The sequence below is a fragment of the Carassius gibelio genome, chromosome A23 (assembly GCF_023724105.1).
Source record: "Carassius gibelio isolate Cgi1373 ecotype wild population from Czech Republic chromosome A23, carGib1.2-hapl.c, whole genome shotgun sequence".
Taxonomy (NCBI): Eukaryota; Metazoa; Chordata; class Actinopteri; order Cypriniformes; family Cyprinidae; genus Carassius; species Carassius gibelio.
In genome coordinates this window covers 25,320,374-25,332,570 of record NC_068393.1, presented here as the reverse complement: position 1 = coordinate 25,332,570, position 12,197 = coordinate 25,320,374, and the positions used below count along the sequence as shown (strand labels likewise).

At 37.2% G+C, this 12,197-nt stretch overlaps 1 protein-coding gene across 1 annotated transcript in view; it reads right to left on the bottom strand.

The window, feature by feature from the left end:
- Positions 1 to 1,208: 1,208 nt before the first annotated feature.
- Positions 1,209 to 12,197, bottom strand: part of st8sia7.1p (ST8 alpha-N-acetyl-neuraminide alpha-2,8-sialyltransferase 7.1, pseudogene) — an 11,684-nt gene continuing 695 nt past the window's right edge. The window contains exons 2-7 of the mRNA XM_052541526.1: positions 11,495 to 11,575; positions 4,170 to 4,256; positions 3,625 to 3,769; positions 3,192 to 3,304; positions 2,202 to 2,285; positions 1,209 to 1,978 (exon numbers count right to left, since the gene is read on the bottom strand). Of these exons, the coding sequence (XP_052397486.1) occupies positions 1,504 to 1,978; positions 2,202 to 2,285; positions 3,192 to 3,304; positions 3,625 to 3,769; positions 4,170 to 4,256; positions 11,495 to 11,575 (985 nt within the window). The 3' untranslated portion in view covers positions 1,209 to 1,503. The remainder of the gene's footprint in view (positions 1,979 to 2,201; positions 2,286 to 3,191; positions 3,305 to 3,624; positions 3,770 to 4,169; positions 4,257 to 11,494; positions 11,576 to 12,197) is intronic.

The window sequence follows — 12,197 nt, the reverse complement described above, 5'->3', positions numbered from 1 at the left end:
GTTCTGAATTAGATTTTTTTTTTAACCTTGCATGTTAAACATTTGAAATTTAACACAACAATATTTTTAGGGCAGAGTTTTGTGTTTTCAAACAGCATTTTATTTATTTATTTTTTGTTCTGAAATCTTATAACTGCAAATATCCAGTTTTTAAAAATGCAGCTTTAAGTTTTTAAGATGTAGAGTGTACAGTAAAAGAACAAGAATAAGAATTTTTGTAACGTAATCAAACTGAACTGCAAATAATATTTTGATTTTAAATCGGATGCTACATGCACTTTTACAAGTTTTTTTGAACAAATGTGTGTTGGCAGTTTGTACACAACCATCCTATAATGATATAAAAAAAAATCTACTAAAATGTTTACCCCTTTCTCAAATCAAGCTGATCTTAGATGCCTGTCCTTGTGACATCACACAGACAGGCCCCTCCCATGATAGTTTGATTGACAGTTGTGTTTCAGCACAGACTGGACTGGCATCTTACCTTAGAGCCATCTAAACATTTAAAGGAAAATGCTACAAAACAGCTTACTCTGAAAATAGCTGTTTTTGACAGGGTAAAAAAGGTGTTTTTTAGACTACCATTGAGAAATTGTAACCAAACTGTGTTAAAGACTTTTCATTAAGACCCTAAAGAATCATACCAACTTCTGAAAAATGGGCATCCGATGACCTCTTTAAAATATGCACCCATTCAATTTCAGTTTCATTGTTGAAAGCATAAAACAGAAAAAAAGGCTATTGCCATCATAATTAATTATAAATTACATGAATCGGGTAAATGGGAGACCTACTTTCCATTATAAACCATCAATAAAAAAAAAAAAGTCGAATAGTTTGCATCATTGGATATTGTTGGTTGTTTATGCTGATGAACACTAGTTTCTTAACGAATGCAACTTTCACTGCACAAGCTCTTTACGTTCACTTTTCATTCTTACATTCAGCATTAGGTATTATATCGATCACAAGTGCAGTATGGAGTACCTCAAGGCTCAGTACTAGGGCCGCTACACTACACTATTTCTACTATTATCATACCTAAAAACTCTGCATGTAATAACCTAGAACACTGTCTAAGATTTGATGTTGTGGACGTGAGATTGACGATGATTTGAAATTGTGAAACTCGTGTATTAAAAAAATTCAATGCAATGAAGTAGTTTAAGTATTTTTTTATTTTATTGTGATTATTTTGGCTCACATTTAACAAAAACCACCACCAGGGCCGGTAGCTATGGAAATAATAAGATGATATGTATAGATTAAGTAAATATATAATATTGTATAGTTACCTTTTTCTACTGACATAAAATATCACACATATACAAAAAAAAAAAGAAAAAAAAAAGAAAGTCATTTAATTTACTCTTGCCCTGGCAGCCGCTTATTTCATAACACATATCGCAGTGCATCACTGGATGGAGTGCACTTGATAACATCTACAATGGTTGCAGATATAAACAGGGCACTTTATAAGGTTATATGCCCGTGCAGATGTCAGTGTGTCTCTGAGGAGCAGGGCTGCAGGTGCAGTGTCAGCGCCCCCTGGCTGTGGAGCTGCAGAAGCCGCACAAACTCCTCCGACATTTTGTGCATGTAGGGGTGCGGACGCAACTGGTCGTAATAATGGTACGGAATGGGATTGTCCTGCAGATCAGTGTCGAATGGCCAGAATCCGTACACGTGCACGTCCTCACACAGTTCCAGCGCTGTGTTAATTAGCAAAAACCCAGAAGAGAGGCGGACTGACTTCAGGCCACGCCCCTTCCATAAACGGTCCAGTGTCCGCAGGTAAATGGGGCTGAAGAACACCACCGGCTGCTGGGGTCTGATTGGATGCAGGACTTTGAGAGTTCTGATGGACAGTCCAGTGCAGAATGCGTAGGCAAAGGCAGGAATCGCGAGGGATGCGTTTCCGTACACACTGACCCGCTCCACCAGCGGATCCGGATTCTGCTCCATGTTGTTGAATCTACAGACACAGTTTCTAATAAACACGACTGCACTGAGAAAAAAAGAACTGTATTTATTTATATTTTCTCAAACATGTTAGTATTACAGTGGCATAACCACAGCTAATGTTCCTGCAGAGTATGAAGATAAACAATATTTCAGAAGAAATCAATTGTTTATAGATTGTTCTCTAATTTTGACTGTATGTGTGTGTGTGTGTGTGTGTGTGTGTGGACACTGACTCTCTCCGAATCTGAGTGGGGTTGACGGTTATCAGATCCGTCTTCAGCCCAACATCACTGTCATTAATCAACGCCAAATTAAACCTGAAACAGAGAGAGAAAACTAGGACTTGATCTTTCTACAAAACAGGTGCCACTCCATCTTTTACAAGTAAAATCTGCATGATATTAAACATATATGGCTTGACATTTATCATGTCAATGTGTTCTTTAGAAAGAGAATCTGAAGCTGGTGTTTATATAAAGATCACATTTTCAATAAATAATCTAATATATAAAATTCTGATAGAGTTTCAAAATATGGTTCTATTTAACTACATCAATTAAAAATAACAATATGTCTAAATATTTTGTTAATTTCAGTTCATTTACTAATATGTTATTCAAATCAAAAGTTGTATCACAATTATTATTAGCTATCATGAATAAAACTGAACAAAACTGCAACAAATGTATTGCTTCTTGTTAGTTAATGCATTAATTAATGTGAAATAATGGGGCCATAAATTATTATAAAGAATGACAAGTAACGCTGAGTTAAACCTGAAAATTGAAAGCACAAAATAGAACTTCCTGGAGACTGTGTGACGATTTTATGGTGCCAATCTGTCGGCGTCTGTATCTCCTTCATCGGTTTTATCAGACAATCTAGTTAAGTGTTCACTTAAGACTGCTTTATCTTATACTTTATTATCCAATGGTAGCACAGCAGCAGCAGATAGCCAGCCGGGTGAAGACGGCTCATTCATCACCTCAGCAGATAAGAGACGGCCCATGTGTGAAACTAAAACACACTACAGCCACGAACAGTTTCAATTACTCAGACCAGGGTCTCAAAGCTGTTTCATGAAAAACATGGACTCCCATCAGTTAAATTCATCAGTTTTAATAGAAAAAGTTCAAAGTCTCTTTGATCTTCTAAACTGTAGATGTGTTTTCGTGTCCATTGAAATCGCCATTGTGGAGCAAGGCATGCTGGGATGTGTGTACCGTATGACGAAGTCTGCGCTGTCAATCTCACGTCCACAGCTGCTGTTCTTCAGGATCCCACCACTGCCAACTACAGCACACCGACCCAGACGACGACCGCTCCAGGGGAAATCCTGCACACACACACACACACACACACGTTTGTTTTTGTGTAAAGTGTGTTCATCCCATAGGTGTAATGGTTTTTATTCTGTACAAACTGTATATTCTCTCGCCCTTCACCAACCCTACACCTAACCCTAACCCTCACAGGAAACTTTGTGTATTTTTACTTTCTCAAAAAAACTCATTCTGTATGATTTATAAGTGTTTTGAAAAATGGGGACATGGGTTATGTTCTCATAAGTCACCCTCTCCTTGTAATACCTGTGTCATACCCATGTCATTATACAGAGTTGTGTCCACACACACACACACACACACACACACACACCTCAGGTAGCATGCTGTGGATGGCTGCATTCATTGTGTATGTTTGTGTTGCGCTGGTCTCATATGGGATGGACTGATTGACGGCTGTGTTTCGTTTAGTGTGGAATAACGATCCTGTGGCGTTACAGAGAAACTGCAGACTCAATCTGCCATAGACACACAGAAAGATACAGTTTCTTATGAAATGTTTATGAGGACTCATTTCCCACAAAGCATTCAGCTCTCTAATAATGCCATTAAACATGATAAGATTATTTCTTTTGAACTCTGAGATACTCAGAACCACAATGACGTGCACGAGTGGTGATAAGACCTGAACTGATTTAGTTAATAAAGAAAGTGAGAGTCGTGACATTCGCCAAGTATGGTAACCCATCTTCCTCCAGGAAGTGACATCACTTTGGAGGGAAAGCAGCAGCAAGGTGAAGCAGATTGCTGAACTAAAGCAGAATGAGCCAAACTAAATAAAGAGAAACTCACCAGGCTCACAGAAGAGGCACGTCTAATTAAAAACCTGTTAACCAACAACTGAACAACTGAAGGCACCTGTTTAGCTCCTGCTCGGTCATGTTGGGTTTGTACGGGCAGTTTAAGAAATCACCGAGTTCCTGAGTGAAAGTCTTCATGTTCAGACTAGAGTGTGAGGGGAAAAAAGAAAAAAAAGAGATTCTGTCACCATTTATTCTTCCTCAAACAGGTTTGTAAAGGCATGATGTTCATGAGTAAATTACCTTATGAAAATTAACCATGGTTTTATTATAGTAAAATAATACAATAGTAACCATGGTTTTATTATACACTGAACAAAATTATAAACACTTTTGTTTTGCCCCCATTTTTAATGAGCTGGACTCAAAGCTCTAAGACTTTTTCTATGTACACAAAAGGCATATTTCTCTCAAATATTGTTCACAAATCTGTCTAAATCTGTGTTCGTGAGCACTTCTACTTTTCCGAGATAATCCATCCACCTCACAGGTGTGACATATCAAGATGCTGATAAGACAGCATGATTATTGCACAGGTGTGTCTTTGGCTGAACACAATAAAAGGACACTCTAATTGTCTTAGATCTAAAAGTCTTAGATCTTTGAGTCTAGCTCATGAAAAATGAAAAGTGTTGCATTGATCATTTTGTTCAGTGTAGTTAAATAGTACAATAGTAACCATGTTTTTTTAGTGGAACGATAACCACTTTGTATAACCACTATTTAACTACAGGTACCATTGTTAAATGAAAGTTAGTGTTAGGGTGTTTTTGGTTTTATTTGTAATAAAACAATGGTTAACTTTGGTTAAAGTAAATTCAGAGTACTTGTCACACAGCTCTTTTCCATACAACAACAATTAAGACTCTCCACAAAACAGTCATAATGATATCATAACAATACTTCATATGACAAGTTACTGTAACGGTCTGAAATAGATTCATTAACTGGACTACCGCAGGGCTGAACTTGAAACGTCAAGATTTCCAGTAGAGAAGTGCAATAATGCGGAATAATAAAGAAGTCTAGATGTTCACATGTGCATGACGTCAAACATGGTGATAGACACAATTCATGATACTAAACAAATATGATTAAACCTGTTTAGCAAATATTTGCTTAGACGTGTGCATCAAGTACTATAAGCTCTCAGTTCAAATCAAGAAAACACTTAACAGAAGGTAAACTTTAACATCTGGAGAAAAGAGATATAGATAAAACAGTTCAGACTTATTTCATTATTTACAGTAGCGGTGAATAAACTGTAAGTCTTGCACATTCACAGAAAATAACTTCCACATTGCAAAAATAAACATAATTCAGAAATCAGGAGCAATGACAACGCTGCTTCATAAAATTTTATGTTTTTATTTTATTTTATAAACTACCTGCAAAGGATTTTAAACTGTTTTTTTTTTTTTTTTTTTTCGTAAAAATAAAAACGTTTTATCTGTGCTCTATTTTGTTTCTATCTGTGCACTTATTCATCTACACTGTAAGATGTTTTTTTTAATGTAAAAAAATTCCTTCAAATTAGTACAGTATTGTGCCCTTTTGTATTTTTTTTTGTGTGTGCTCAGTTTTTTTATCCTTGCACATTTTTTTCATATTTGCGCTCAACTAGCTGCCATTTTTTCATCGTTCTGCCTGTTTTTATTTACTGCAGCTTTAGTTTTCACTTGATCACAAGGTCGGCGTTAAGGGGCATCAGCTTCTTCTGGAAGTCTTTGGAGGACCTGATGTGTTTCGACTTCATAGAGTGATCAATGACCTCCTTCACCATCATGTTATGGCAGATTATCAGAAACAGCACCTTAACTGAGGAGAAAAAAAACAACAAGATAGTCTAAAACCTGATTCCCAGACTGAAAATAGATGAGAAATGGAGTGTGTGTGTGTGTGTATGTCATCTCTTACTCGCTCGTTTATCCAGGGCCTTGTCAATGACTTCTGCAGCTGGCATTAAGTACATGCTGGTGTCAGAACAGCGTCTGCTGTAATAATTGATGTTCAAGCCTCTGTAAAATCTGGACCCTGTATAGACTGTTCTTCCTATGTCTTCAACATAAGACGTTCCCAAGAAGTAGTTCAGGTTCTTTGTGGGCGCCGCATTGTTCAGGGTGTTAGTGATTCATATATCCCTCAACACATCTCAGTCTGTTAATGTCTCTCTGCACAAGAACACAACAGCCTAGGGGCTAGTCTTTCACTAAAGAGGGTGTGTACCATGCAGAATACATGACAGTTCTGTTGTGTGGCAGATTTACTCTTCTCCAATGAAGACCTTAGGCCAGACATTAGTGACATGTCTTTCTTTGAGCAGTGCACAATATTTTACACAATCCTCTTGGTGGAGCACAGTTGGAGGACTTTGTTGCTGAGACCCCAACATTTTTCAGTCTGTCGTTCTGCAAGAAGGTATTTATTTTTTGTTATGTTCCACACTGTAGCATATTCTACTCTCTGGGTCACGAAGAAGCCATGAACTTTTTTTTAAATCTTCATCGCTTTGGTAGTTTCTGAAAATAGAAGAAAAACAGTGTGGCATTAGAAACATATTTAACTAGAGTAAACATGAGAAATTAGACAAAACTGTAAGAAGAAGTTTTTCAAAAAAAGCAAAATCCAAAGATATTCAGAAAGAAACTTCAAATAACATTAGACCTCATCTGACTGCTACAAAACCAAATCAAAAACCAATTAGACCTTTAAAAAACATTAAAAGTCCTCTGACAGTTGTTTAGCAGATAGCTAGCTAGCTAGATAGATAGATACATTACAAGAAAAAAAATACACTATGATCTGTCAGACCAGTCTGAAGAACTGTGTCATGTTTGGTGGATAAACTCTAAACAAGTCATTATGGGCAAAAGTTTTCACCCCCTAAATGGAACTCGAGCAGCATTTGGAAGAGGGCTACAGTAATTCCATAAGTCAGATCAATTAGAAAAGACACAGCAACAAAACTCAGGTCAGCCGGAAGGTCCCTGCCAAATTTGGTGGTTGTAGCTTGAGAGCCCAAGGAGGTGTTACTCTTGGAAAATGAGGGTGTCAGAAGAAGTGGACGATTAATAGGAAAACAGTATTACGTCTTTCTCTAGCCAACATAATAATACACTATCAGAAACATCTCTAACCACACAAATAAACATGATTAAGACATATAAATATATGTCTTCACCTGTCGGGCTGTTCTCCTGAACACCGCTGTCTTCCACTGAAGGTCCTGCTGGGTCTCTCAGATCTTCAGACACCAGCGCAGGCTTCTTCAGCTCTGAGACGCTGACGTTCCTGTTCATCTCCAGCTGCAAGTCTTTCACTTCACAGACTGAGATGTTCTGATTCTCATCAGTCTCCAGCTCCATGTGCATCTCTCCTGGACTGCAGTGACCGACTGAGACGTGATCGTCCGTCTCAAACTCCAGCTGCACATCTATCTCTTGAGATGCGCTGCAGCCGAGAAGGTCATAGATGGCATTGGTGATCTCAAACTCCAGCTGCACATCTTTATCATCTGATGCCCAGTAACTTTCCCTGCAGTAGAAGGCACCGTTGAGGTAAACCTCCAGAAGCACCTCTCTGAGCTCTGTGGACATTGTGTGGTGTTCGGAGACTGACAGATCAATAATCTGTATCTGACAATGTGAGTTTAAACTGTGTCTGATGCACTCTGTCTGTACAGATTGAATATGTGTTTGTACAAGAGTTGCTACAGTCTGTATTCGCAGCGCTTCATTCAGTATCAATCAACTATTCTGCCTTTCTGTGATGTCATCACTCAGTGATGTGTCTTGTTGTTGTTCCAAAGTTGCCATGGAAACGGAATGTTTCCCAACAGCAGCGGAGCACAAAAGCATGTGTGTTTTCTCTGATTCACTCATTATCTCAGAAATTAAATAATTAAACACTATTTTGTTTAGATTTTTTGCATTTATGACAGCACTTGCTTTGATTAATCTCCAGCGCCACAGCATAAAAAAAAGAAAAGAAATTGAATGCAGTTTTGCAGTCTGAATGCAAAGATTCACAAACAACTCACATGAACACGTTCCTTTTTTTTCATTTTTTGCTCATGTTGGTGGTTTGAATCAGTCGAATGCTTCTCTGAATGAACTCATCAGATCAGTTACTGTAATTTCAGCAAATGTAGCCATTTTGTGTACCGAAACTTCACTTATGTTAATTCTGACTACCTTGGGATGGATTTTACGTATTTACCCTCAACCTCCCAAAAGGGTCCTGGCAGGTAACCCCTCTCCGACACTGCCAAACCCAGAAAGGCTTTTAGCACCCCCAGTGGACACTGACCATACCGGACACTTCCTTTCGGGCTGCACGAGGCTCCTGCCACCTTCCAGCGCATGATGGACAACATATATATATATATATAATCCATCATTAGCCCTTATCTTGCTTGCTTTCAATATTGAAAGATACATATATTGTAGATTCTGATTATTTTTTGTACACAAGGGTTATATAGTTCACAAAAAAAAAGTTCATCTTGATGTTCTAAAATAATTAAAACTGAAATAAAATGTAATAACTAAATTGACATTTAAAAACAACAAAACTAATAAAACAACAAAAACTAAATTATTAAAACTTCACATACAAACCATCTCATTAGTGAGGTGGGAACACAGCATTTGACCATGCATTCACAAAAATCATTACAGGTTTAAGAAAGGGTTTCAACATTTCTGTCTTTGAAAGGCTTTTGTCTTTCAAATACATTAAAAGGCACAAATTCACAAACTTTGTCATCTGATTCTCTTTCACATAATATGAAGAACCCCTGAGATTTTAACATGCAAGTATCACATTTGCATGTTCACGATTTTCTGACGTTAGTTACGGTTACACAAATAAAATATTTAGTTTTTTTAGTAGGTATTTTACGTTGATTGATTTTACAGTTATTTATTTTAATTAGGACTGGGTGATATGGCCTAAACAAAATCTGATTTACAATTTAAAAATCGTACAAAATTCAGATGAAAAAGAAAATGTTCCAAACTAGTTTTAACGTGATTTGTGATTATCGTTTTGATTTTACATTTTAGGATTTGATATTAAAAGTTTAATCAGAAACAAGAAGCCAAAAAGACAAGATGGCAGGCCCTGCCATTGTAAAGAGTGAATATATTACATAACATAGCATGTAACGTAATATTCTTATCATACTGGATACAGTTTGTAAATGTTTATATGACTGTCAGACATCTTTTTTCATGGGAGCCTTTACTGATAGCGCAGACAATCAGAGAGACACTTTTACCGCAAAGTTACATCTAGTCATAAAAAGCAAGTCTTTTTATCAATCTGTCATCCCTGAAATGAAATGCAATACAAAAGGGGATATCATTCTTTATCATTTACCAGTCAAATCTGTAACTGGGACAAGATGATTTATATACATATATATATAAGTGGATTATCTTAATGCTGGAAAGAATTTAATTTTTTATTAGTTTTTTTATATATACCATATATATATTTATATATACCACCAATCATGCATCTAACCAGCCAAACTGGCAACTCCGCCAACTTTTCTAGTCTATATTCCCATCTTGTAAGGCCGCTGGTTTAGGTTAAGTTTTATATGTGTATATATATATATATATACAGTACCGACCAAAAGTTTGGACACACCTTCTCATTCAAAGAGTTTTCTTTATTTTCATGACTATGACAATTGTAGATTCACACTGAAGGCATCAAAACTATGAATGAACACATGTGGAATTATATACATAATAAAAACAAGTGTGAAACAACTGAAAATATGTCATATTGTAGGTTCTTCTTTTGCTTTGATTACTGCTTTGCACACTCTTGGCATTCTCTTGATGAGCTTCAAGAGGTAGTCACCTGAAATGGTCTTCAACAGTCTTGAAGGAGTTCCCCGAGAGATGCTTAGCACTTGTTGGCCCTTTTGCCTTCTGTCTGCGGTCCAGCTCACCACTAAACCATCTGGATTGGGTTCAGGTCCAGTGACTGTGGAGGCCAGGTCATCATCACTTTCCTTCTTGCTCAAATAGCCCTTGATGCCTTCAGTGTGACTCTACAATTTTCATAGTCATGAAAATAAAGAAAACTCTTTGAATGAGAAGGTGTGTCTAAACTTTTGGTCTGTACTGTATATTATTTGTACATAGAGCAGACACTGTCTAACCGTGCCAACACTGGACGAGCGTGATTTCACCAAGTACAACATGTTCTAGCCCTGCTTGTTTTAAATGCATTTATGAAAAATCTGTATTGACTGCTTGATCATATCATCGTATTATTTACTGCCATGCGAGCCACAAAAGTAAAGCTTGGCGAGTCGCACAACGAGTAACACTGCTGTAGGTTGCTTTTTCACGGGTGTGCTTGTGCTGCCACGGTTTTGTTCATTTCCTAGGGCTAAACATCTCTCTTACTCAGCATCATGTCTGTACGGGGAGGATTGAGCCCATTCAGAACCACAGGAGTCTGAGTGAAGCGTCGGCAGATGTTAAAAAGAAAACAGAGTCGATGTAAACTACACAATCGAGTTAATCGATAAAATCTATTTAACCTAACCCTAACCCTAATTTTAAAGTGACTTTAAATATTATTTTTTTTACATTTTCATTAAACTCATAGACTCCCTGTAGTTCCTTCACAAACCCCAGTTTGGGAAATCTTGACTTAATGTAATCTTTAAAGCGACAGTTCACTCAAAAATGAAAATTCTGTCAATAATTACTCACTCTCGTGTCGTTCCAAACCTGTTATACCTTCGTTCATCTTCGAAACACAAATTATGATATTTCTGATGAACTCCGAGAGCTCTCTGACCCTCCACAGACAGCAAGGATCTTCCACGTCCAAGGCCCGGAAGGGCAGTAAGGACATCATTAAAATAGCCCATGTGTCATCAGTGGTTCAACCTTGAGTTTATAAAGCTACGAGAATACTTTTTGTGCACAAAGAAAACAAAAATAACAGCTTTATTCACAGATTCCTTCTCTTCAAGACAGTATGACGATGCATTAACGAGGTGCAAAAATTAGAGTTCCGAATGTTGAGCAGGTTTGGACATGAGGGTGCATAATTAATGATACAATTTTGGGGTGAACTATCCCTTTAAAGCACTTCATGTTGATAATTACAATGAATGGAATTGATTGTTTTGTTACAAGATAATCATTTTTAAATCAATGCGAAAAACAAGACAGGTCAAAAGTAATCCAAAAGTAATCTGATTATATTACCTAATGTAATGGATTACTTTACTGACTACAATTTCTGTTATGTAATTTGGAATCAGTAACAAACTATCATGTATGCATTCCTGGAGCTTCAGGAAAAGAGCACACAGGGAGCGCTGCGTGATCGCGGTTCTCGCACCTTTTTGTGTCTGTGATGATGGAGAACTTGCGTCTGAGTTTAGCGCAGTGCAGCCGCTGAAGTGTGTCCCTCATCACCTCTCTGAAAGAAAGAGTAACAGGGAATTACTCATCTGCATGAGATGAGAGCCTTTATCACACACACACACACACACACCATCATCATCATCACAGTATCTCTGAGTGATTCTTATACGCAGGGATCAAAGTTCATGGACTGGTTGAATGGATATTGATTTAAGAACATAATTATGCAAATCAAGGCAAGGCTATATTTTACTGTTGTTGAATACGACACTCAGAAGCACACTCTAAAAATGCTGGCATGTTTCAACCCAACTTTGTGTAATTTTTTGCCTCTCTTGCGCTGTTAAAATGTAACCAAGTAACTTTTTAAAACAATTTTACTTTTTAATTGAGTAGATGTTTAGACTGGCGCTTTAACTTTCATTAAAAAATTAAATTTCATTAATGTAATGGTACTCTTTCTACCTCTGCAGTTGGGTTAATATTAAACCCAAAGCTGGGCTGAAGCAAGCATCACTGAAAGGGAAAAAAAATACATTTGTCTACAGAAACCAATGCAAAACATCAAGTTCATCTCCAGACAACTAGAAAAAAAGAACGAGGAAGAAAGTGATGTTCAGTACAGGGGTAAAACACCTGAATGAATTCATCAAATGTATTAATGCAAGTGCTTTTCA